At 37.0% G+C, this 27,724-nt stretch overlaps 1 protein-coding gene across 4 annotated transcripts; it reads right to left on the bottom strand.

Moving 5' to 3' along the window:
* Positions 1-1,152: 1,152 nt before the first annotated feature.
* On the bottom strand, positions 1,153-23,260 carry plekhf2 (pleckstrin homology and FYVE domain containing 2). Of its 4 annotated transcripts, none has more exons than XM_015000627.2 (2): positions 23,073-23,260; positions 1,153-5,339 (listed from the first exon to the last, which is right to left on the bottom strand). In XM_015000627.2, the coding sequence occupies exon 2, from the start codon at positions 5,326-5,328 to the stop codon at positions 4,591-4,593; it is 738 nt and encodes a 245-aa protein (XP_014856113.1). In that variant the 5' UTR covers positions 5,329-5,339; positions 23,073-23,260; the 3' UTR covers positions 1,153-4,590. The 4 variants fall into 4 exon arrangements, with proteins under 4 accessions (XP_014856113.1, XP_014856112.1, XP_087869779.1 ...); XM_015000626.2 differs by having other exon boundaries at positions 1,153-5,342; positions 23,073-23,258; XM_088013653.1 differs by lacking the exon at positions 23,073-23,260 and adding an exon at positions 22,708-23,050 and having other exon boundaries at positions 1,153-5,342.
* Between the last annotated feature and the right edge of the window lie 4,464 nt (positions 23,261-27,724).

The raw sequence follows: 27,724 nt of genomic DNA, 5'->3' as shown, positions 1-27,724 counted from the left end.
CGCAGAACATTTACATTCTGTTAAATTCTCTGATGGACATGCATTATTGAGCGAAAACTCTGGAAACAAAGTTTTTCAGTTTCCAGCTTTTACATAAGAAAGATTTCACATTTTCTCTCTTGTTCCATCCAGGCTTTGGTGGCGTTGTGATAACTGGAGGCATCACATCGATTGATTCAGGTGTATCCTACCCTTCACAATTTGTCATTTTAGAACTAAGACAAAGTAGTGTTGAAATGAAGTGAAAGGAAAGAGATCTATTATTTTCTACACTGCAAAAACACAAAATCTTAACAAGTGTCCTTGGTCTAGTTTCCATTGCAAATTATCTTAGAACACTTGAAATAAGACAAAACTAACAATTAAGAGATTGTTTTAAGTCACTGTCAGATTATTTCACTTATATATGGAAAAATGCCTTAATTTAAAAATTATGACATGTGTAAACATGTATATTAGCCTGAATCGCCTCGAGTCAGAGCAATGAAGATGCTTGTGTGGGACTGACATAAAAATTCAGCGAGGAAAAAAAAAAGGAAAAGCGTTCAAAAGTCCTGCCACAACATTTAAGACCTTTGACTAATGTATTTAGTCACAGCTCTAATAACAGGTCTCGAAGGCCAACAAACATCTTTTAAAAATTAGTTTAAGATATTTTAAGGCCTTAATTTTAAACTTTCACTTTATTGAAAACCCTAAAAACTGCTTGTTTTGTTGCAAATACTTATGCTATTTTCTCTGCTGTCATGGATCCACTATAAGATTAATAAATATGAAAATATGATTAAATATTTATGCAGCTTTGACTGCAGTTCTCTAAAAAATGCAAAAACAAAGTTGTAAATAGTTTTCACTCACTTCTATTAGTTTTACTATAAATACCACAAAATATTGTTGGATATTAATATTTAAAAGGGTCGGGTGTTTATCATTTTATCCAGAGTTAAACAGAGCCGTTGTGGAAGGTATAAAGAGCTGCAGGTTTCAGACCGATGATCATGCAGAACCTCCAGATGTGGGTTCGGGGGAAAAGCTCAACATTAATCAGAATATTACAGGAACACCTTGTTATTATCCTGATATTTATTTATAACCTTTGGGAGTTTTGACATTTTCAGCACTGAAAAAATAAAACAAACAGATTGAAGAAAATCCTTGTTTAATGTTTATTAACACAACCTTCTCTGTTCTCTTGGTGGCCCCCATCCCAAGCTTTTTTAAAAATAAACCCTCCACAAAACAATGAAAATCAAGTTTCTTGACAATTTGTGTACATGCGTCATTGTCTTAATCAAAGCTGCAGCATTTAAAACAAAAAACAAAACAAAAAAATGGAGAGAACACATCATAAATGTAATCAGAAACCTTTAATACATAATCAGTAAGAGGAGAGATTTTAACTGCGTTGTAAATGTGAGCCATCGGGAAGCATTTAGATGATCCCCTGCTGGATTTTTATTCTGTTGCACAATCACTCAACTGTAAACTGGTAGATAACCTGTTTGCACTCATGTAGCTTGGTTACTCAGGTAATGGCTGGATGTGTGTGGGTGCTGCAGGCAGCCAACGGATTTCTGCTCTGCTGTTTCATTTTGGAAGAATTTCTTTTCAACTCTGATGCCTCAGCATCAAATAAACATTTAATTTCCAATCAAACCTGTTGGACTTTGGTTGAACAAGCTGGCCAGGTTAGGATAAAACCCCTTAAACCTCTGAATGTCATGAATATAAACCAGTAAAATCCAGCAAATGCTGGCTGTAAATTGAGAATTAAATTATAAAGATTCTTACTTGGTGTGTTTTTTTATGCTAACCATGTTTGAAAAAGCTCAAAGGAAGCAGAAAGAAAAAAGCAGAGCATAGACAAATTCTGGTACTGATCAGGACTGCACAACCTAAAATACATCCAAACAAATCTCCACACATGTACAAAAATCATCAGGAACAAAACAAAGAGTCGCTGCGGTTCTGACAGGATGGTCCAGGAGCGACCCGGACCACAGTCCATGCGTCGGCTTTTTAAGTGCAATCCACAGCAAACCTGAGGCCAGACTCGGTGCTTCTGGGTTCAGCACATCAGCCACAGCAACTATAAAGCACAGCTAGTTAGTGATCAACACCTGCTCATTCCTCCAATCACAGGTGGCCATTTAACCATAGCAACACAAAAATTACATCTATAACAAGACAAAAATAAGAAAATCCCTTTGTTCCTTCTGTTGCCATAAGCGGTGTGTTTAATGCCGACTCAGTATAGACAATCAAAAAAACACATGATGCTCAGTTTAAAATGAAAAATAATCATCTGAATTTAAAGCAAATAAAACTTTATATTCCCCGGAACTGTTTCTAATCATAACTCAAATGAGTTTCATTCCAACAACAGGCAGGAGAAATAATGATGGAAACACTGAAGACACAGACAAATTACAGTACAATTATTCATCCTAACTCAGCTTAGCAAACAAAAATGTTCAAATATTACAAAACTCTATAGGAATCTATGTATTTATCAAGAAAGATGTTGGCTGATCCTGATGTGCAGCTTCGCTTCACAGCTGGCTGAAATGATTTTTAGTCAGGATGGATAAAGTGTTGTTCAACCTATGACACTTTCTGAGCCAATGTCCTGCAGCTATAATGACATTTATGTTTGTTTGCAATCATCTTCAAGACTATTATTTAGGAAGTAGCACAACTGGTAAGATTTTGATATTTTTGTTAATCTTGTATTTTAATGTTAACTTTTATTCATTTTTTTTTTCAGAAATGCAGAAAGACATCTGTCTCCTCCTCCTTGCTTTTCAGCTTCAGCATCCATTTATTATAACATTTTCTATTTTTTTTAAACTTCCTGTTAGAGGAATGAAACTCTCCTGAGGACTCTCTGAGAACTAATGAGATGAACGCTTGTGCAGGCTGGGACAGGTAGTCCTGGTTCCACCCAGCCCTCTTTCACTTCCAGGTTCGGTCCCTGATCACATGACGGCGCCATGTGACTCTGGCCGCTCCTTGGAAAGTCAGAGTGGTGCGACGGAGGGGAAGGAAGTGGAGTTCAGAGGACGGCTGTTTGTTTTCTGACTCATCTGACCTCAGATCAGCGGAGGGAGGAGGGACAGGCAGGAAGACGCTGCTCTGATTTCCTGTCTTTCATTCCAGAATACCTCAGATCACAGAGGAATTGCATATGTAAGCAGGAAAAAACCCCTTCCTGATTATTGCAAGCTACTAGTTTTCATTCATTAATTAAATAAACTACACAGAGGGGGTTTATTCTCTTTAGAGCACTAAATTAAACACATCTCAGGTCATTATTAACTCAAACTGAAGTTAGACTAAATCTGTTCCATGCACAATCAAAACACAAAAAGAAAAACAAAATTCATCCAGGTACAAAAGAAACTTGAACGTTAGTTCCCGAAAAGCAATTTGCCAGCTAAGTAAAATCTGCAGCCATCGTCATGTTTTCCTTTTGTTTTCCACAGAACTCCACCCATGAGGTAATACTGGGTCCAAATTCCAGGAATTCCCAGGCGGGTGAGTTTCAGGAGGCTGATTGCAACTCAGAAAACCTGCAACCAACAACCGTGGATACGAGAACTAACTAGAACCGCAAGGAAGCAGTGAAATATTCTGGTCAAAATCTGATTCATGCAGCATTTTACTGAGTTTTCTGTCTGGGAAACCTGAGGACTGTCTGCATAAGTCAAACTTTTTTTGTCCATCCTCTGACTAACAAGGCACTGTGCCAGCTCCTGAACAATCACAACACCCTTCCTTTGATAATCAGCCTGGTGTTCAGGAGTTGACCCATCATGGATTCCCTGTTTTACTTTTTTATTTTTCTTGCAGCTTTGTTTCATTTATGCATAAGCTCGGTTTGCTAGAAGGCACCATATGACGTACAGGCAGAGGCTAGAGTTAGTTTTGGGGACTTTAGCTGATTTGTCAGAAGCAACTGCGTTAGTTCAACTAGAAAATCTCTACATTTAGCGTGACATCTACATTTTATCAGATAATAAACAGAAAAATCTATAATTTTCTGAGGACAAATCTACAAAAAAAAGAGTAGAAAACTCCATAATCTGTTAGAAAGGCTGACAGAGGTGCTAGGGGGGGTAAGACTCAGTTTCCTGCTAATTATCACTGTAGTTTAGGTTGTATAAATGAAATAAAAATGAAGAACAGAAACTATTCAGGAGAAATTAAGTTGAGGGGACTGTGCAGGTGGAATATCTCGTTAGCACCTTTGTTTTGTAGTGAATTAGCCTAATTAGGAGGCATGAGAACAAGGTGAAGCTGTGATGCACAGTCTGACTTAATCCCAGAGTTCTGCAGGTCACCCAGTTAGTTCCAGGTTTTAATGATGATTTACTGTTTCAGAAACTTAATTTTTCCAGGAGGAAATCCATCATTTATGTTCATAGAAAGGAATCCTGAAAAACAAACAAAAAAAAATCCTCTTCTTGGATCGAGATTCAATCAAAGAAACAAGGAAAATAACAAAATAATTAGGTGATATCTTGAGAGGAAGAGTATATTCTCCTCAGTGCCGAGACAAGATGAGTCCTGTGGAGGTTTGGGCGTTCCTCAGTCACTGCTGTCGTCATCGTCGTCATCGTCCGACAGGGTGTTGTTGTTGAAGTTGGCGCCCGGCCGGCTCATGGACTCCGAGCGCGGCCCGAGGCTTCCCGACAGCATCCCGTAGCAATGCTCGCACACACGCACCGGCTTGGACGACTGGCTGGGCAGCAGGAACTTCTTCTCTGAGCACGGCCCACAAACCACATAACCGCACTTCCTGCAGTGGTGGCGCCGGCTGACGGGCGTGAACTTCACCTTCTTGCAGCGCATGCACACGGTGGCCTCGGAGTCAGGCACCCAGACGGCGGCGTGCTCGCCCGTCGGGGATTTTCCACTCTTCTGCAGCAGCTCTCTCACACACTTCCCGATGTGGTTCATCCATTCGGACTTCTCCGTGGCGGTGGCGGCGTAGACGGCAAAGGACTTGGTGGGGGTCTTGATTAGCCAACCGTTCCGCAGCTCGCCCTCGTCAGGCACCGTGTCGATGGTGACGCCCTCCAGAGGGATGATGTGCTGCTTGTTGTACTTCTTCTTCTGGATGACGATGTTGCCGTAAACCAGGATGTCGTTGAAGAGGAAGAACTGGCGGGCTTTGGGTTTCTTGCGGCAGAGTTTGGTGAGGACGCCCTCTCCGATTAGCACGCGACCGGGGATGGCGAGGGGCTGGCCTGCGGCGCCGAAGCAGCTCTCCACCAATCCGATCCGCTTAGAGTTGGCCTCGCTGTTAGCAAGCCGGTCCACCATCTTCGCCTCGCCTGCTGGGGAAACAAAACAAAGAAACACATTTAATTTTCCAACCTTTACAATTATGTTGGTCTCTGTAGCTTCCTGTCTCTGACTAGGGAGACTCAGTTCTCCCTCATGTTCTGTTAAAAAGGACGATGTTCAAAACAAAGCTCTAAATTTTGTGGAAAATTTTATTTATCAAAATTTTATACAGGCTAAATTACGGACAAAATATTTGCCAAATTATCAAAGAGTCATATCAAAATAGAGAGGAAGTTTGCTAGCATTAGCCTAGCTTAGCTCTTAAGTAATATTGTCGATATATAAAGATTATGATCAGAAGGAAAATGCTAATTTACTGAGACTTCGTACGTGTAGTTATAGCTATTTGGAAATAAGGTCGAGCTGGCCACCTGTTTTATGCTGAACATCATGACAACTTTCTGAAACGTCGTCTGGAGATTTCTGGTGACACGGAACAGGACACAGTCACACTAATGCAGATCACAAGAGCATTTTATGTACATGTAAAAAGATATAATTAACTTCTTTGTAGCATCTTTTTTAACAAAACCAAGTGCTATATCATTTCTATGATGACCTCTTGCTTATTTCCACCTCCTTAAAAAGATCTTTCATTTTTAATCAGGGGCGGGGATGGTTGTGATCTGATCTCCTCCATTTTCTTCCCCCTGCAGAAAAATTAACGGTAATTTTCTCTGACTAAAACAGCTCTGGTCTTTGAGAATGTTACGCCATTTGCCATGGCTATAATTTACATAAATATATGCATTTTTCTGAAAATGCTTACATTTAAATGATGACAGGCTGTGTGAGTGCTTACAGATTATTTGCTTGTTTTCGGAGCAGATCTGCCTTTGAATCAAGTTTGGCAATTAGTGCCAATACTCTCACCATTCAGCAACTGAAGATACTTTTGGATCTGATCCACTTTGTCTTCACTGATAAAAAAGTTAACGTGATTAAAAAAAAAGAAAAATAATACACAACACTTAAATGCTTCCTTAGATAATTTTTTACCACTTGCCTTCATAAGAACTTGGATTTAATTGTACTGAAATATGAGTAGAATCAAACTGCTCAGTATGTTATTAGATCTAAATTTGAATACTTAATTAGATTAAATTGAAATTAAGTGGATTAATTTGAATTCCATTTGGATGTTACTGCATATAAATTTAACCCGTTTATAGTGTTTTGCTAAATTTATTTTAATTTGAGGCATGAATAAACTCAATTTAATTAAGTTAATTAACAACCGGACCACCTAATTCAACCTCTTGTTATTGCTAAGATATTTCTTAAAGGCACATTTTCTTTCCTGATAAAAGCTGTTATGTATATTATATTGCTTCTGAAATGCCCAGTTTTTGAAACTTTTAGGAGAAAACTCCATGAAAAAAACAAGAATAAAAGACTGAAGGGTTGCAATTTCTGCTATGACCTAACTGGAAACTCAGCACAACTGCTGGATTCTTCTTCAATAAAGCACAATGGAGCATTGTCAAGGTCAAAGGTCAGTGGCAACAGTAATGAAAGGGTGACTGCTCTCCGTCTCTCCAGCAACTCTGGAGGGTTGAGTGCAGACCGATAATGCCAGTAAACAACACAAGTATAAGATTCAGTTCTGGATTAAGTTTAAAGGTTTTCATTTATCTTTGCTGTGGAAATTTCTTTTTCTTTTCATGCATTTAGTTTCCAACATTCTGCATTCAGCTTGAGTAAAACTATCAATAAAGAGCAGCAGAACTTAAAGCTGTAGTCTGTTCAACCTCCTGTAGAACGGACAGATATTAGAGCCCAAAAATGAAAAAAGAAAAAAGGGCACAACCTTTAAAAGATCAAAGACAACAAAAGCATCTGATTTGTACCCAAGAAGGCAACAAATGCAACAGATAAAAGAAGAAGAAGCCTCCAAATGCACTTTGCACTACATGCTGAGGATCAATCGGCAGATAGAGACGGTTCAGAGCAGCAGGAGGACAAAGACAGCGGTTCAGGTCCAACAGAGCTCGATGTGTCCCTCAGGACTCAGCAGGTCAAGAAGGAAAACTTAAATGCACAAAACAAAACATCTCAATTAGATCAAGTAGTTCCCAAGTCTCAGTGAGCTTCAAAATAACCAAATTTTTACAGACAGCTATGAGCTGGGAACTTCAAAGTTCCCAGCTCATAGCTGGGAACTTGCTATGAGCTATAATAGTTATAATATTAACTATTATAAGTTAATAGGGTTTAATCTATGGTGCTAAATTGAATGAACTGGTCTAAATGAGGTCATTTCTAAGGTAATTGGTTTGAAAAACAAATTACATCTTTAATTGTTCAATTATCTCACAGCTATCAGTGTTTGACATTGTTATTGTTATTTTAAGATGGAATAAAATAGTTGTTGACTAATTAATTTGAAAAAAATAAAAACAAAGCAAAGTATATACATTTTGCTTCAACAAATAAATACATTAAATTAAAAAATATATTTTTCAATTTATAATTACATGAACAAGTTTAATGGGCTTGATAAGCATTTGCAAACCAATGTTTACTATGTTATTGACATCTTAATAGCATTGCAATTAAATTGACTCCGACATTGGCTTGCTATGCAGCTTAAGCTCCTTACAGTGACCTCTATGAATTACTGCATGAAAACAGCAACAGCTTGAGAATGTTTTTTATGGTATAAATGACATGTAAACAGAGCACGAGCCATTTCTACCGCTAGAGCTAGACGCACGTGTTTGCTTTGGTTGCATTTAACCAGGATGCCGTGGGCTATAGTCTGCTTTTGAAGCAGTCTCCACTTGGTGTTCACATTCACACAGCACTGGAGTTCACTTCAAACGAAACAAAACGTAAGTTTTTAGGCGGACTAGAGTTTGCTTTATTGGAAATGCGATTGTGCAGTAGTAATTAGTTTGTACACTAGTACAAACTAAGTTTGATTAAAGCGGACTAAACAGGGTTGGTGTGAATGACAGCCAGAGATTAATTGTAAGAGTAGTCTTCCTGACGCATGAACTGACTTTTGATTTGCACTAGTTTGTTAAAAGCTGGGTTGGCTGCTCCTCAACAAACAATAAAACTGTAACACAAAGTAATGTGCTGGTGTAACCGTATTCCTTCCCTGCCCTTTAAAAACCTCCAGAAGAAGAAACTATGCTAATTAGCCAGCAAATGCCAGAACAGCTTGGGCCAACTCCACAGTGATCTGCACACTAATAACCCAAAGTGAGCAAGTGAACTGCCTTAAAAGCCTTGGAGAGGACAGTGGTGCTGCTGACACATCCAGCCTGATAGCAAGGGCTGGCTGCCCAGCGCCGGGCAACCTGCTCCCATCCGCAGAGAGCGGAGGCCACAAAGAGCAGGAGCCTCCAGGGAGGAAGAGTGCCATAAATACAGAGTGGAGTCTCCCAAAGCAGTAATCAAAGCAAGGCAGAGGAGAATAAAAGGCAGAATACATCAGCAAAAATAAAGCTTTTTCTGCCGAGTAGTGATGATGACAGAGAAGACACACCAGATCAGTAAAAAAAAAAAAAAAAATACGTAAAGGACGTTCATATTGTTTCAAATTAATATTCAAACAAAGGATCTGAGAAAAACAAACGTTTTCGCAGGTTAATGGAAATGGTTGTCTTCAACTTTCTCATATAATTTAAGCAATAATCAAAACTAAAAATAAAGAAAAAATGTGTTACAATATGTTACAAGTCAGGCTACACTAATATACTGAAATATTATTTGTTGTGCTTGGTTTACAAGCCCCAAAGTGATCGGCATGTGCAGAAGACCGAAGATGTCACACCATACAGTATACGTTAACGGAATAATGGACACCGCCGTGTAAAGACTGATATTAAACTTATTTAGAGCCGACAGTATCGTCACAAGATCATAAGACAAAGCAACAAAGGAAAAATTGAAAGTGCAACTGATATCGATGGCCTTTTGTGGCACATTGACTGCAACCTCTGCACAGAAGTCTGGTTGACTATTTACATCCAGATTTACTTCAACTGGCTTTCTCTGATGAAAAATTATGACACCAATGATGTAAAAGTCGGACAAAAAAAAAAGATCAGAATTGGGCCGTTCTGACTGCCATAAAAAAGTCGGACACAGGTCGCTTTTTGAGAAGAAAAAAAAAGTAATTTGGGTCACTTTTTGGTTCCTTTTCATTTCAGTAAATAGTAAATTCAGTAAATCCAATTATTCTTACTCAAAAGCCAACTGTGGTGGAGTCAAATCTGCTTTTACTTATTTTCTTAACCGTGCTAAATAAAACAAGAGTTTTCAAGGAAAACGGTGATCCAAATCCTGCTGTTATTGTTAAAAATATACCAAATATATCAAAAGCTTTCTTCTCAAATAAAGAACAAATGCAAATGAAGTGCTTTTCTTTTAATGTGGCAGTCACTCTTTAAGTTTTGGATCTACCAAGTTTTTATACATCCTTGTAGAAAAAAATACTTAATTGATGTTTACCTTATTTAAATAACTTAAAACAGTGACAGAAAAACATATGGTTTTCAATTTATCTTCAAAAATCATGTTTTACTTTGATACATGTATATGACATGTGATTTCCTTCATAATCTACAGCAGTTAAAGATGAAGAATTTGTTGGCTTTGGGAGAAAGATTATATTAATGTGGATTAAATATGCTGACATAGTTTATAATAACATGTATTTATAATTAACCTGTGTTCAAATGTTTCCCAAACATTTCTACTCTAAGTTTGAACAGCTTTAATGATTTAACACACTATACTGATAAGAATCCGCTCAATGAGCGTCAAAGTGGTGGACACAGGAGATAACCTTCACAGCCACAAGCAATTATTTATTTGCATTACGTTGGGACTTGGTGTGGGTTTCCTGCCTTTGAGCCAGCTGGAGAGGAGGCAGGCTTACTTGGATGTACCAGCACCGCCGTCTGGGAAGCTACAAGTTACCAGCTGCTGCATCATTTGAGAACATAAATACATCGATTACCCATCAGTGGCCAACTGGACAGATAGATGTAGCTTATACTCTGGTAGACTGGAGGAAACAGCACTGCAACTCAAGCTGTTCATTTTATAATCATTTACATTTCATTTCTGAAATGCTTACTGAGCAGGTGCACATTACTTAACTCAATATTTCAGATTTAGACATGCCTTGTTATTAATTTCAGCTAATATTTTCACAGGACCTCAACAGTTTTTAGGAAACCGATTTTAAAAAGTGCTAAACTAGAACACAACTATTTTCCAATCTGGATTTTTAGTGGTTTCACTGTGGGACAAATTTATTTCAATTTTAATAGGTTTTGTAATTAATTTATCAGAACTGTTCTCTCTGTCTCTACCTCTCTCAGTTTCCAAAATAATGTATCAATCCCAGAGGGAAATATACATTTTTGTCAGAGTTGTTGTAGATGCTAATGGCTGTTGGCAAGTCAGATCTTCTGTAGCAGCCTGTATTACAGTCATTCTAATTAAGCCTCTGACTGAAGTCTCTATTGAATAAGATGTCCATGTTGTCTGTAATTTTCTTGATTTCATGAAAAATCATTCTTTGTACAATAAGCTCCAGATGTTCCAGATGTTTGTGATAGAAACAAACAGTGTATAATTTATTTTTTAATTACAGGTTTTTCTGACAGTAGTGTTCTTTATTTGCATCATATCAGGCAGGAAATGGGTAGACAGAGAAGGAGGAAGACACGCAGAAAAGGTGGCAGATTTGAGAATCCAATAGACTAAATAATGGCCTGCAAGGAGTTTAAAATCAGCAAATTTGTCCCATGTGGTCTGATAACAGAGCTGGCATTACTAAACACAACCAGGGAAGAGAACATCTAATTTACAATTTTTTCAGATCATGTAAATAAAAAAAATAAAACTTAATGACTCATAACATCATTGTTCATAATTACTACATTGCCTGTGGTTCCTTATTCTGTTGAGAATTCTCATTAGGAAAGTTGAAGGGAGACTCAGTTACTCTCTTCTTCCTACTTAAAGCATCTATAATTACAGTCTCTGCAGACCTTTGGCTTGTTATGAGGACAACTCATTATAGCAAAGGAAACACACTAATTGTACTTTCATGTAAATGGTTTCCTTTCAGCAACATGGTGCGGAGGAGAACAGATGATAAAACTACTTCTCTCTGCTGAGGATTTATTGAAAATTCAAATTTGCTTGTATAAGGAGTCTGTTCAACTCACTGCACACAGTAAGATGAGCACAATACCCCAAGGAGAGAGCAACAATCATTAAGTTTTACACAATGGATGCTTGTAAAAAAGGCAAGGGGAATGTGTAGCTTAGCCTTTAGATCCCCTTTGTGGGGATTAAAACTTTTTTTTTCTGTCTCGTGCTATGTTGGCAAAATCCACCAAATTTAACTTTTCCAACCCCACCAAAACTCTGAACACATCAATGATCTTTTCATATATATCAATAGACGCATCAATAGATTTAAGTGCAGACAGAGCTTGTTGCAGAGGTCATTAGCCAGCTTGGTCTGACTTAGTTTAGAGTTAAGAGGGAGAAAACACAACTTCACTAGTCTGTATTTTGCACAAACCTTTAGAGAAGTGGAAATTATAAGGGACTAATAGTAAAAACAAGGGATGCACCTAACATTTTAGACATATTTGTTGGGAAAACAAAGGATCAATTTGTAATATCATCAAATATAGTTAAGGTTTATCAAATCCCAAACTTTGCCTTGAAAAATCTGTAATTGTTGTACAGCAGTTCAGTCCAGTTTTACCCCTTCTTACATATAAAATAATTTTAACAAACCTACTTTCAGCTCAGAGATATCCACTCAGGTTTGATCACTCAAAGCATTGTAGATGTTGAACTAGGGGGGTTCAAATGCAGTCCTACCTCAATAAAAACTGAAACATAAGTAATGTTACAGCAAGTATATAAAAACAACAAATTGTACCAAAAAGACATCAAATATAAATCCACACGATAGGAAGAATACAGCAGTGTATGTCAGTAATAAATGGTACAAATAATAACACAAGTCAACAAACAGTCAGGAACGAGTCCCCCTACCTTGACCTGCATTTAAAAGATAAATTGCTAAAGGAACAAAGGAGTGTTTTTACTTGTTACTTTTCATACAAAGAAGTCTGAGCCAGACGCCTGAAGGCAGAAACTGGAACTCAACTTTCAGCAGGAATGGCACTAGCTTTCCTGATGATCTGTCTATTGAACAGTTCTGTAAGTATTCATTGTTCAACTCCTAAGATCTTATTACGTATATGTATTACTCTGCTAAGTCAATTTTTTTGACCCAATACTAAGATTCCCAAACCAACAGAGGAGAGAAAAGGTCAGCAAAGATTCAATTTATGATCTATAACATAAGATAATCATTGACTTATCAACCTGAAACTGTTTTCTTAGAAAAAAAAAAAAAAAAACATTCTTTGCTGGCCCTTTTTTTGCAGATACTCTGAATGCAGGTAAATTTTAAATTATTACCCAAAATAGTCCCTTTAATGTAGCCCCCACATGAGATTTTGTCAGGCATGCTTTAGACCGTAGTATCACCTGCTATAAATAACCATGCAGTACGTCAGCACACAGTAATGTTGTACAGGCAGTCTTCAGGAAAATTTACCCAACATTTGCAGAGTAATATTATCCGCGTCGGGTCATAAGATCTATAGTTTTCAATAAAAGAGAAGTTTGAGCAGCAACAACTGGGAGCAGAAAAGGTGTAGAACTACATGCTGGAATATTATGCTCATAAAATCGCTCCTCCATAGACAGAAAAACGGTTTAAATTTCATCTACTGGAATTGATTTGGACTTTTATGAGTCTGAAATAAAATCTCATAAACGTACCACAGGCGGAATGCCACAGGTCTATTTTAACAGGAAAAACCTTGACATGGTGAAGTCAAAAGAGGCACTTCAATCAGGCAGCTCTTTAGGAAAATCGGTTTGACAAATAATACATCTGAGAGGTTTGCAAAAGTAAAACTAAAACCACCCATCTTTGGAAAATGTAAATCTATAATGTCAGGTCAAGGACCCTGAACTTAAACCAACAGTGTTGCCCAACTGGGAGAAAAAGGGAGGCAATGAATCACAGAGAGAGAGGGAGAAAGAGAGAGAGAGAGAGTGAGAGAGAGAAATCATGGGAAACACCAGAAGTAAAGGGAGGAAAAAGTGTTTCTGTAGGCTGTCCGCAACATATGAGCTCAATATTTTAAAAATACATCAATACAAGATTAAGTAAAACACACTTACTGGTCCAGAATGATAACTAGTTTAAGACAAATTAGCTTGTAGACATAAGAATCAAATAAAACATATTCTAAAAATATGAATTTCTTTGATATTAGCTCGACAAGTAGTACAAGAAGCAGTAAAACACTACACTTAATTAAATTAACTGCTAGGCTGTTTGCACTAAAACTCAGAGATTCACTCATCTCATCATGCTGGATGCTTGAAACTGAAACCTACTTTATTAAAAAACTGTCAAAATGACTTGACCACTTCTGAAATTTAGGTTCCATGTGTCCATCACAAAGCCAACATGCCTTCATACTAATGCAGAAGTACTCCACACCATTGAATCAAATATATATGCAATATTCACTAACATTGCACAGTTAATCAAAAGTTGAGTTTGTCACTCAAAAGTGTTGGTTCTATAAATTATCTAATTCAAATTACCCCAAAACGCCACATATGAAACTGCTCCCAAGTCGCTAGTTTTGTGGCTAAAATATGAATACATCTCCTGTGTTTACATCTGTTGGCGTCATGATTTTAAATGACTTACTGTGTGAACAAGTTTATTCACGTGTGATTTTAATTGCATTTCTTATTGAACAGAAACACCGTAATTGTGAAGTAGAGTGTTTTAAACATTAGCAGAATATCATTTGTAACAGAAACAAAGCTATTGTCATTTATAGTTTTTTAATGAGCTGCTAGCTACTTTGGTATTAAACTGCAAACTCATAATAAAGATAAACCATTGGAGAATTAGCACCATTTTATTCTTCAAGATGGAGTTCCCATACATGTAGCTATTCTGACTATTCAGACAAGGACACTCAGTATTAGAGGACTGTCTCCTTCAGGACAGTGTTATCAGCCAGAGTCTGACCTGAACATGGAGCCCTCCTGCTATATGTCAACAACATCCCGTCACGTCTATAAAAAGGATTACACAACTGCCGGGCAGAGTGGGAATGAACCCAGGATAAAAAGATTTGAAGCTAATCTACTGCAAGAATTGATACTGTGAAAACAAGAGTCGCTGTAGCTGCCAGGAAACTATACTAGAAAATACGTCCGACAGGTTAAGGTGCACCCAAGCCTGTCGCAATAAACAATAAAACAATTCATCACAGAATAAATTAACATGAGCTTGATAATCACAAAAGTCCTAATTTGTAATGTTATGTCATCATACTACTTGCATAAGGTCTCAAAATGACAATATTATCATTTATCGTAATAATTTCTGGGACAAGTTATTGTCCAGCACAGCCTATAATGGTAATGGGCCTAGGTGCATCTACAACACATTACAAGAAGCACTTTTTGTGCAAATTTCTGTTTTTATTAATTAATTTCTTTTACAAGACTTAATTTTGATCAAACTAAGCATTTATAGATTCTAGTCAATATTTAACAAATTACATTGTGCCAGCTATATTAATTCTGCAGCAGATTTATGCGTCTAGCAAAATCAGCTCTTCGTCTCAAAATATTAATTAATATGTTTTCTATAAGCAGAGTGGTCTGTAGACTGATTTCTACTTCTTAAAATTGGGCCATAGTTGGAACAAATAATACATTGACAAGAATTAGGCCTTTCTAGTAGCATAATGAGTTATCTAGTAGGCTTGAAAGGATAGATTTTCAGCAGTGAGGAAACATTTCATCTCATGAAAAGTTGAAATAAGTGCTGGGACAAGCTATTTGGAAACTGTAGCAGTAAAACTTCAAATTGAAGAGCAAACAAAATCTTACACACACAGGAACAGGAAAATGTCAGATTTTCCACTTGTATTTACGCAAACCTAAGAACCATTACCATTCTTTTTCTTTCCACTAATACAGGAGGGGAAATGTTAAAATCAGGTCATCACCACTGCGTCTGATCACATACTGTTACCTCTAACAGCTCAAAGTTAAAGAATAAAAATCCAAAGTCTCAAACACACATGAGGAAAACAACATATTTAAAGACCACAGTGCACATAATTAGTAGTTCAGAGAAGGAATCACTGAAAACTATCAATTAAAAGATAAAAAAACAACAACTCGTCTCTAAATAAAAAGACAAAGTCATCTGCAGTCATTTTCAGGATATCCTCTAACCACCATCCTAAATCAAACTCTTTCACTTTAAGATCAGTCTCTATCTGACTTTCAGTGGACATGACAAAACACGCAAGGTAAAAGTCAAAGTTGTGAAACATTGCATCAGCCATTTAATAAAAGAGAAGATTTTAAAACTATGGAAACAAAATATCAGCAGTTTTTCACCGATGAGCAATAACTTGCTTAAGGTGATGGAAGATTTACATTGTATGCTTAATCTTCTGTCATTTATTTATGAATCTGCCTTACTGAAAAAAATATCACCTAACTATTCATCTTACTTTTCTTTTATTACCAGGTAAATTGGAACTTATTTCTTGTTTAATACTTGAAAATTGCAGATTAGGGGCAGCTCAGATGATCATCTAATAAACTTATAACAACACTTTAACTGTTAAGTTGTCAACAATAATCGCATTAGGTACTCTGAAGAAACTGCAACCTGACATCAAACTGTTTAAAATCTAGCTGATGTCTCTTTTGTTGGCAGAAAATCAGGTTTTTACTAACAACTCCTGCAGGTTGAGGCAGATTTAAAACAAGGCGAGCAGTTTAGGAACCCAATTAGCCAAGAGCATGTGTAAACGGGTCAATATCGCTTACATGATGAGTAGGTGGATATCAGAAACTGCTAGATGCTACTACGTCCACTTTAACACATTTTCCAAATGAAGTGCATCACAGATTACTATAAATTCTGATCACAGGTCTAGCTTCAACTCATACTAAAAGTCAATTAAATGTCATAACTCATAACATCTGAGTATCTTCAAAGTTGTGGGCGGTGAAGCTGTGAGCAGGAAGACTCTCCAGTAGCAGTCAGTTTTCAGAATCTGAAGAGGCCTCTGACTGAACACTGTTGCTGTATGACATGCTAACACCTTCACATCTGAGCAGCAGAGATGATATTCCACAGTAACATTTCCTGGGTGAAACCATCATATGTTGCTAATCCACCTCATTTGCTTTTGCCACTCCTCTTTAAACTTCCTCCTTCTCGCTCTGCTCGGTCTCCTTTTTAAGTCCTCTGGGATTTGGAGTCATAGTTCAGATGCTATTTAAGCTTCTGAGTTGCTAATCAACTGTTCCCAGGTGTCAGAAAAATAATAAATAAACACCTTGTTGCCGTGGTTATGCAACAAGTAGCATATTTTTCTGCTATTTTTAATCTTTAGTCCATTTTTACACAGATCATATAAACCATTATTTATCCATAAAAAGGGAATCCAACTGAAATAAATTCAGCTGCCTCAGGAAAAACTCAAATTACTTTCAGCGTTTTTTTTATTGCAGGTATAAAAACAGTCCAACAGCAGTTTTTAAATGCATTGAACCAATAGGGCCTATTTTACCTGATGTGCAGAGTTGAAACCAGACAAGTAAAAGCAAAAGGAATAAGCTACCGTCTATTTTTGACAGCAGCACTTCCTGCAGTCAGATCTACTAACATTAGATATAATTTATTCTTCACACTTTCTAAAAGGAAAATAAATCAATAAAATTTTAAATGATCTTTCCCTGTTTGGATCATGACAAATATAAATCTTTTTTATCAGCTATAGGTTATTAGTTCACCCTAAACTCAAATGCACAAAATTCAGAACTTGTAGAAAGAACAAACTTGTTAAACATAAAGTAATGTTTCACTCACAGCATACTACACATTTAGAAAGTTTTATTTTTTATTACATTAAATGTTTAACCTCAGCAAATACTTATTAAAGAAAATGAAACCTACATGACAAAACAAAAGATAATGATGAAATATTAGAGGGAACTTTCATTATTCACTAGAATTCATCTTATGCAAATGTCAGCTTTTTAGATATGCCACAGATTAGAACATTTTCACTTTTTTCAAACTACGACTCATTTCCTGAAGTAGAAACTTTTAGTAACGGAAATTTGTTTCTCAGCTGAGTACAAAGCTTACAAAGCAACTGTAACTTGCTGCCGTTTACTTGAATAAATCAGAACTTAAATCAAACTTAGTTTAGTTTAGTTTAGTTTAAACTTGAAGACAGAGTATTTCCTGTGGTAAAACTCTCATATCTCAAATGTATCTTTCTCATCACTTTACCACCAGTAAAGTCAATAGTAATTTTAGCAAGCATGCATGCTTATTTGTTTTGACCTTATTGTGCATTTTTAAAATACATTGGACTCCTGATATTTGGAACCACAGCCACCCATTAATAGCCTAAATCCACAAATACTTGAGGCCTTCTAAAAATAAAGGTTACACCTTTATAGTGTAAACCGTCTTTGCGCTAAAACAAAAGCTAATATCTATAGTCTTCCTTTTCTCCTCTTTAGGGAGGTACAGGCAGTCATGGTTACTGTAATTAAAAGTAAAGAAAGAACAGTTTATGGGTGTCAATTATACTCATCCTATCCATCAAGTAATCAGTTTGTTTACTTGTGACAAGCAGGAAGTGACACGGTCTCTTTATGGACATAATCTGCATCTATTTATAAACCAAGACCTGTTGGATAATCTTCCATGGGGTTGGATTACCCAGGACAGCAGAAGACTTTCTGTTCTGGGAAGGTGAACAGAAAAAAGTACACTAATGAGAAAAACATGGCAGGTGGGAATGTTGACTCGTCCAACAATTTAGTTTGCTTCACCCTGTCAGGTCTGGCAGAACTAGTTTTACCAGTAAAGGACGCAAGGATCTGGGTGACTGGCCAGCAGTAAACTCAATGTCTATTCATAATGTTTTTCTAGGAAAGAAATGTCTATTCAACATATAAAGTGGATTTTTAACAAGTTAGTAACTTGTTAGTGATTGAGCTGGCCCTGGAGAGAAACTGCAAAGAGAAAGTCTCTCAATAATCAGTCTGAGAGTAATTTCCCGCCGAGGTGTTTGCTTTCAGTAGATTAAGGAAGTACATAGTGACAATACCCAAGGACACATGACTCTTCAGAAACTTGCCATTTCCTAGGCATGTGTAAAAGCAGAATTGGTCACCAAGCAGAGTATGGTGTTTTCATTCTTTACCTTAAGATTAAAAGTTGTTGTTTTATTTTTACAGCTCATCTTTAATGCATCACTTTAGCTTTAGAGAAATGTATTTATTTTAGATTAAAGAGATGTCAAAATTGTCATGATTACTAAGAAAGTTTCACAGTTATACAAATAACTCAGCCGAAGATACTTGCGTTCACATAAAAGTAGTCAGTTTTACAAAAAACTGGAGTCCCTGAACTCGTTAACACAGAAGCAACTTCTCCAACTCAGATGACCAGCTTACACTAGAGATGGTCAGAGTTATTTCCTGTATATGACTTGTTTAGATGTAAAATTTACATTTCTAAAAATGCAGTTTTCATATAAGCTGATTTAGGCCCAGTCCAAACAACCACAGATGACTTCTGTATCACTTGTCGGAGTGCAAAATGCTTTTTGGGTGACAGAAACTGAGACTTTTAAAAGTGCTTCTCTAAAATGCTGCCTGGTTTCTGAACACTTCATGTAAAGAAGTGTGCAAAATAGCAAACCGCTATTTTTACATCTTCTTTATACCAGTCAATATTTACTGTGCGTCCAAATTGTTCTCATTACTAAAAGAAACAGATAAATTATGTAAAAACTTTAAGCAAATCCCCAACATCTTCAGAATGCTCAGTCCTCGTTTGACCCGGCATGGTTGTTTTAACATCTGTCGGGATTTATGGGATCTGTAACCAACTCAGACGTATTTTAAACAGCGTGGGGGAGGGGATTATCTGTTTTAAAGATAACCACAGTAATGCAGCTGAGGCTTTATGCAAAACGATGCAGTTTTTGAGTCTTCCCCTAGTACCACAAGTGAAAAAAATAGCTCTAATTATGTAATCATCAACCAAATCTAACATGAGAGAGCACGGCACCTCTGATCACATTTTGTCTTAATGCTAAGCTCTGTCACTTTAATAAAATAGCTACAGACAACAAATAAACAAATACTAACAGAGTCTTATTCCAGGGTTATAAACCACAACCACCTGATAAAAGGCTTAACTATATATTTTAATAGTTTAAACACCACATATTCTTCACTGTGCATTATAGTGAAAACCGTCTATGGACAGAAGCTAATATTCAGTCTTCTTTATCGCCGATCTCCCAAAATTAACGACTACAGTGCATCCCTAGTTACACTTTTAAATTAGTTTCTACTTTTAGTGGAACTGAATTTATGATGCGTCTTATAAATACTCAGAAACCAGATTTTCAAGGTCCGAAATACAAAAACAATGAACTACGAATTTGAGCTATTGAAAGCAAAAGGCCTGCTGAGTAGGGACGCACCAGTCTTAAAATTTAGGCTGATCTTAATGTTGCTGTTATGACAGACATTAGGTACATTATATTTGTTTTATTACCCTTTTGACACGTTGAAAAAAAACAACAAAAACAACCACATCGCTGACTTCACCATTCCTTTCCTGCGTTAGCTAAACTACCCACAATTCCGTGCTACATCTCCATCATTGTCACATGACCAAAAAAATACCACTTCCACTTCCCCTCCAGATACGAACATTAACAAAATGGAAATAAAGAAATAAATACCGGTTGTTAATAGTCGGCCCAGTTTTATTTATCCGACAATACAATTTTTTTTTTAATTACTCGTATCGGCCGGCACTGATGTTAGTCCTGATATATTATGCATCCCTATTGCAGAGCATTAACAACTTAGCTAAATTTGCCGCGACAAACTTATTATTAGCACTTATAATTGTCTGTATCTCTCTAAACCAGTGGAACAGACAGCACTGTACAACACTGCAGAAAACAGAGAAAAATTGCTATTATTGGCGGTTTGTGTCAGCAAATCCCAATTCAACTCACAGCTGGATTGCTCTAAAGCTAATTTGGATGTAGTTCCCACATCTGAACTTTGACTTCCAGGAGAAACTTATTACATGCAAAAAGGTCAAATACCAGCGATGTGCCTTTTTGTCAGAGTTTGTGACCACAGCATAACGGCTCTCAGCCTAACAGAAATCCCCTGCACAAGTAAAACACACTGCATGATTATAATGTTGAGGTTGGAGAGGCCTGCCTAGCCCCCACAGATTTCTAACACCCGTGGAACATTAGATACACACATTTCACATTTTATGTACAAGATATTATCTCACAAACCATTTCCTGAGCAAATTTCCCCCACCTAATGTTTTCAGCTCAAGTAACAAGATTATCAAATATTAGACTTGAAGTTCAACTTTCTACCCAGATCCACTTCAACTCTGACCATGCTAGGCTGCCACCCAAAAGCCTGCAATACAGAAAGTCTCCATTATAATATGAGACAAAGGTCCATGATGACTTGATGAATCTCCCCCCTGATCTTTGCCATTTCTTCACAGCAATCAGTCAACACGTCATGGCTGACTTCGCTCTGCAGACAACAGGAATAAAACTTCACACCAGGCACAGCATGAGAGAATTTTCTTTCAAGTAGCAACTTCAGCTACAACTTAAGCCAGTAGATTTTATTAGATGAAGTATAGTACTAATAGTCTAATAACCGTAAGGTAAAGGGGGTATTTCAGATTTTCTGCTTGTGTGCATTCCACAGTTTAACATTCAAATACTGAGGTGATATCAATTCAAAAGAAAAAAAAGAGACATTTTTGATTTCCTGAAACCAGCAAAACAATAAACCACTAATTTAAATTAACCACTAGCTGCTTTCACAATTTTCCTGAGCTTAATTTGTGAGTCAGCAGAGGCTGAAACAGCAGGTGAAATTTACTTTCATAGTTTTGGAAAGAGATGAATAACAAATCAAATCAATATTGCCATCTTAAAATAAATTTGTGCAATATTGCAGTAATACCCTTCTTAAGGACACCAGTCTCATAAAACTAGTGTGATTGTGTCTCTAAACTACACACAGTAACTGCATTTAAACATATTTATGAAATGTAATGGCATTTATTGATACTCAATCAGTTAGGAGTAAATAGTAAGATAATCACAACAATATGGACAGTTTGCATCTTCTTTAAACATCATTAATTGGAATTTATACTAACAACGATAAATCAAAATTTGGAACAAAAAATATATTACAGTAAACAATATGATAAGTAAGACATGAGTAAGAATGATGCATGCTTTCACATCAGAGTCAACAAAAACCCTAAAAACATGTACAGACCTATAACAAAAAAAGAAAAAGGTCACTTTTTGGAATAGTTAGAGAGGTTTGAATGCTTTCTACAAAGTTGCTAAGTAGTACAGTATTATGATGAAAGAGTAATTAAATAAATGGCTTTCTATAATTATTAATTATAGAAAGCCTTAAATATGGCTTTCTAGTTTAATCATAAACTAGAAAGCCATAACAATATTCAACAGCTTTGGTTTCCTTATACCATGCAAGACTACTTTGAGTGCAACACTTTTCAAAGTGTGGGAGGAGAAATGCACCATTTACAAACTGCTTTTAAAATATGATGAGCATTGTAACGCAAGAAAAAAAAGCACCTTCTTTGGAAATTCCCAAAAGTGCAATCCAAAAGTTATTTCTTAGATGGAATTAGAAAATCCTGTTTTAAACTAAAAGCCACATTGCTATAAATAGATAATGATCTCATTACAACTGTTTAAGTATGAATGAACTTTGACCCTCTACTAACTCCAGCATTTTAAAGAACGGCTAATAGTAATGGAGAATGTAGAGCAATGCAATCCTTCTCCACTCCCAAACTGACTCAGAAGAAGTGAAGACATGACAAAGTTCCCTTTTTGTGGTAGAAAAAAAGTTTCACACAACCTCTAAAACTTCGTAATAATGATTCTGAATTTCTGACTGATTTACCGGTTGACCTTACAGATTACTGAAATAGGCCTGAGATATTCCCAAGATTTTTCTGCTATGGAAAGCATTTATCAATAAAATTTCAAGATATATTTTTTTACATTCGGAAATATTTTGACCTGAGGACAGTTTCCATTCAGCTCTGCCCTTGAATGAGCGAGTAATAGTAATCTCTAGACCCACCAGCTCACCACAAGAAGTTTTCACGACTTCCCACGACACAATCCTCAGTTTAAGTTACTTTCCAAGCCACAAAGTTGGGCAAAGTGGTGTCAGTTGTCAGCATTAGCTAGCTAGCTCAGATGTTAGCTTCCGAACGCCTCGGATATTTCGCTTTTTTAACCGAGGCTAACTTTTTCTTTTTGTATGGTTCGACCACAAAAAAGTCGCCGGTTTCATAACCCCCTGAATAGTTCTTTGAAACCACGAAGCGGATTTTTAGAGACATGAATGGTGGGGGGAAAGTAGCCCAAAACCCACAGAACAAGCATTGGCCAATCAGTAAAGTGTCAACAGAGACAACTTTTACGCCAAAAATAAGTACATACCCGACGGTAGCTCCTGGGGTGCGGTAACTTTTGCGGTGACTCGATGTTTAGCTGTACTCCAGGAAATATCCGTAAAGGAGCGCGTCTCCCTGAATAAGTGCCCACCGTGTCCGCAGACACCGACAGCAGCTGGAAACTCTGCGCTGAAGATAAAACAACAACATGGCAGCGCCGCGCTGCGTTCATGGCCCACCGGACTGGTGGGAAATGCGAAAAACACCTATGATAAGAATGTGCAGGAACTGAACTTCACTGAGCCCTGTGGCGATTTACATACTTTATTTTACTATTTAAAATGACCCTAAATACTAAAACAAACAATCAAACAAAATCTTGTCAGAGTTTATGACCACAGCACAAACAAAATCAAACAAAAAGGGGGAAATTGTTGTGAACTTTCCTATAATTATGTAATGAAGTTTAACTAAACTCTCAGATTATATGTGTTATGACTGGGCTGCACATTATTAGAAAGATATGCATGATTGCTGTTAAATATTGCTCAATATTTTTCCCTTAATGTCATAATACAAACATCCTGTTTCAGGGCCTTTGCTCTTGTCACGGTTGGGAAGTCGTTGCTTTTTTTTAAATATGTATACTTGTATGCATATAAAAATGTATATAGATACATTCTTTTCCTAGTAAGCATGCAGTTTTTATTCAATAAATGTACTGAATCTTATATTTTAAACTATAAGATATACATATTTATTTAAGGAATTGTCACAATAGTTGGCAGTTTTTCTTACACTTTAACATTATTGTACATGGCTCTTGAACAGGCATGCTTCCAGAAAGCATAGGTTCAGCCAGATGGGGGCCAAAGCCTAAAGTTATAGCCGGATGTCAGGTGCTTTATTATGTTGTTGTCACTTACAGTTGGAAATTCAAAAGTGTATTTCTTCAGATGGGTGGAAGGGGGGAATGAAATTATGCTATAGCTCACATTCATTGAGCCAAATGTGGAGTGGGAGTTAAATGTTTACAGGGGACACATTGTCCACTCAACCTACTCAACGTGCCAGTGGCACAAATTCTGTAGGCACATAGATTTATGAAAAATAACATATTGTGGGTAAACAGGAAACATTTTATGCAATTTCCCTTTCAAAATTCAGTTCAAATTCAGTTCTCTCATGGAGCTTACAAATAAATTTCAGTGAGCACACATATTTCTGTGTTCCTCTTCATTTGGGTAGAGCATTCGGAAATAGTACAGTGTAGTAAAACTACCACTAAAAGTACTTTTTCTTTTTTAAAAGTTACTCAAGTAAATGTAACTAAGTGTAACTAGTTACTACCTACAATTTTTCCGCTTGTGGTTGTCTGTCTTGAGGTGTTTATTGAGAATAACATTTTATCTGCTGAACCCTGAGCAGCTATAATCCGTATCTAAAATCCATCCATCCATCCATTTTCTTACACCCCGGTCCCTTGGTGGGGTCGGGAGGGTTGCTGGTGCCTATCTCCAGCTAACGTTCTGGGCGAGAGGTGTACACCCTGGACAGGTAGGCAGTCTGTCGCAGGGCAACACAGAGACACACAACCATGCACACACACACACTCACACCTAGGGGCAATTTGGAGAGGCCAGTTAACCTGACAGTCATGTTTTTGCACTGTGGGAGGAAACCAGGGTGCCTGGAGGAAACCCATGCATGCACAGAGAGAACATGCAAACTTCATGCAGAAAGACTGGGGCTGGGAATCAAACCCAGAACCTTCTTGCTGCAAGGCAACAGCTCTACCAACTGCACCACTGTGCAGCCCCATATCTAAAATTTTCTATCAAATTTAGATGTCGTATTAAAATATGACCTTTTAATATCCATTAAAATGTCATATTTTTAACTTTAAATTAAAAGTTATTCATCAGTCTAAAGAAATCAAGATGAGCATATTTTGTATTTCCAAGGCAAAAATGTTCTTAAACTCATAAATATTTCAGAAGCTGAGTTGTACATTCTGTTTTACAGCATTTAAAGCAGCTTTTGCCCAGTAGCATTTTGCACTCTGGGGGTCTCTAAGAGGGTACTCTTTGGTGTAAACACAACAAATAGAAGAAAAGAGGAAGCTGAAAGTCAGAGCTGCACATGTAAACTTTATTTTCACTGGCTATGTTTCATGAAGATCGAATTAAGTCACATTTCCTAAATAAATTCTGAATTAGAAGAGGCTAAAAGTGTCTGCTGATTACACTTGTCGTGTCATTCCATGGATAGACCTAAAACGAGGCAACTGGATTATTTAATTGCATTATCGCGTCTTTAGAAGTTGAAGTGGGACACCGGAAGAGACCAGATTAGGCCTCTGTGCTGAAAGGGAAACTAATCACCTCCTGAAGAGACACTGACCCTCACATGTCAGTTTATCATGAACATGTTAGGCTTTACTTGCATGTAAAGCCTAACATGTCTTGACCAGATTTGGCTAAAAGATCAAAATCAATTAGTACAGCTTTAACTCAAAGCAGAAAATCAACACATTTAAGCAAATTGTGTGATCTGAACTTCAAAACATTTCTTCATTCGTCTCTGCTTTGCTTTTTGCCCCATTCTGTTTAACTAACAAGAAAATACAAATTTATTCCTCCGGTCCTCTTTCTTTATTAAATAACTTCTCTCTCCTCCATTTTCTGCTGAACTATCATTATGTTCCTTGGTTTCCTGCTGCTGGTACACTGCAGTTGTCAATGTTGTTGTGACAAAGTATTTTTCCCATCACAGACTTCCTCTGCTTTTACTTTGTTTTAAAATAATAAAACATTTGAATATCTATTCAGAACAAAAATGCATAAAAACTGAGCTGGAACTGTGTAAAAAAGTTTCCTTAAAAACAATTGACATTCTGGGCTGGAAACCCCCAATTCTGCAAAGAAGAGAGGACCAAAATGCTATTAGGCTGTGGGGGAAATCGGAATATTTTTCCTTTAGTTGTGCTGGCAAGATGCAATACACGTATCAGCCTCTGCTTGGAGCACTGCAATAACATCAATCAGAAATTTTCTGCAAGTGCAGCATGGTAATGCTTTAGTCATGTCTACATTAGTGGCCAGTCCTACTTCAAATTCTTCATAACAAACCATGCTGGTGCACGCAGGCCTCACATAATAGAAGTAGTGCTATCACTAACCTCTGCTGAGGACACGGACACACTCTCACCGCAATCATAAACCAGTATTTTTTTACTAGAAATGATTTATGTCCTCAAAACACTCCACAGCCTTTTAAATCCTTAGTCATGTGCAGTGATGTATTGTTATATTGCCCTAAAAACCTCACCAAGATCCTGCAGAAACCATCCAGTTGCTGATGATTTATAACATGAAAGCAGGATGTTTACTTAGAGTGAAGATACTGTTGTAAGAAATATGCTTATAATCTAAAACTTGCCACAATCTGGTATAAGTTTTAGCCACTCTGAAAATTAAAAAACTGTTCAGATTTTTTTTTTTACTTGTCATATATTTTATTGGAATTTTATGTAATAGGCCAGCAGAAAATTATGTATAATTCCAAAGTGGAAGGAATTTTATTTTTAAAATAAAAAAAAAACTGAAAAGTGTGGTCTCCATTTGTCTTCAATACATTTGCATTAACTCTAAAAAAATTTTAATAAATGAATAAATGTTTGCAATTTGCCCCAAGGTTCAGAGGAATCATGTAGAAAGTGTTAGACCAGGTCAAAGTAGAAACTTTGGGTTGCATGCAAAGCTCTATTTTGGGTGGAAAACTTACACTGCACATCACTCTGCAGCATCATGCTGTGGAGATGCTTTTCCTCAGCAGGGATCCTGGTCTGAGTTGATGGAAAGATGAATGAAGCTAAATACAGAAAAGTATCAGAGGAAAAACTGTTAGAGGCTGCAGAAGACTGCAAGCTGGGATTCACTTTCTAGCAGGGCAACGACCCTAAATATACAGTGACTGCTACAATAAACTACAATTTATATCAAGGCTTACGCATGTGTTAGAATGGTCCAGTCAAAGCTCAAACCTTTGTGAATCTGCAGCAAGATTTAAAAATAGAAAATCTAACTGAACCAGAATTATTCTTCAAAGATTGACTGAGAAAACTGTAAGTTTCTAGATGCGTAAAGTGGTAGAAACATAACTAGATCGCCTGAATGCATTTTGAAAACCCTGCATTGTTGTCTTTACGTCTATCCAGTGGATATACTCGCATATCCATACAAGTGGGATGTATCCTGGACTTTTTGCCAGTCCATCATAAAGCAGCTCTGAGACACAAAATACAAACTACCAACCATGCAAACACTCACCCCTAAAAGCAATTTAGAAGGACCAGTTAACCGGAAAAACATGTTTTTGAACTGGGAGGAAACCAGAGTACACTGAGAAAACACATTCATTTATGGGGTAGACATGCAAACTCCATGCAAAAAGACCTCAGACCAGGATCTGATCCATGAACTTTCTGGCTGCAAGGCAACAGTACTAACAGCTGCTCCATCATGCACCATAATAAAATACAATATTCTAAAGGCATCCATGTGCTCCACACAATTACCTGGTTTGTCTTTTTAATATTAACACCATGTCAGATTTCTTACATCCCACATTAGCCGGTGATCTGCACATTTTCTTAATCCCAGCCAGACGCCACAGATGTTTGCATATTTAAAACAT

Source organism: Poecilia mexicana, unplaced genomic scaffold (assembly GCF_051168715.1).
Source record: "Poecilia mexicana isolate PSO_F unplaced genomic scaffold, ASM5116871v1 scaffold_16, whole genome shotgun sequence".
Lineage (NCBI taxonomy): Eukaryota > Metazoa > Chordata > Actinopteri > Cyprinodontiformes > Poeciliidae > Poecilia > Poecilia mexicana.
The sequence above is the reverse complement of the archived record's forward strand: the minus strand, read 5'-3'. Positions and strand labels throughout refer to the sequence as shown.

Coding starts and splice junctions, on each gene's coding strand:
- plekhf2 (XM_015000627.2), bottom strand. CDS start 5,328: ATGGTGGACCGGCTTGCTAACAGCGAGGCCAACTCTAAGCGGATCGGA.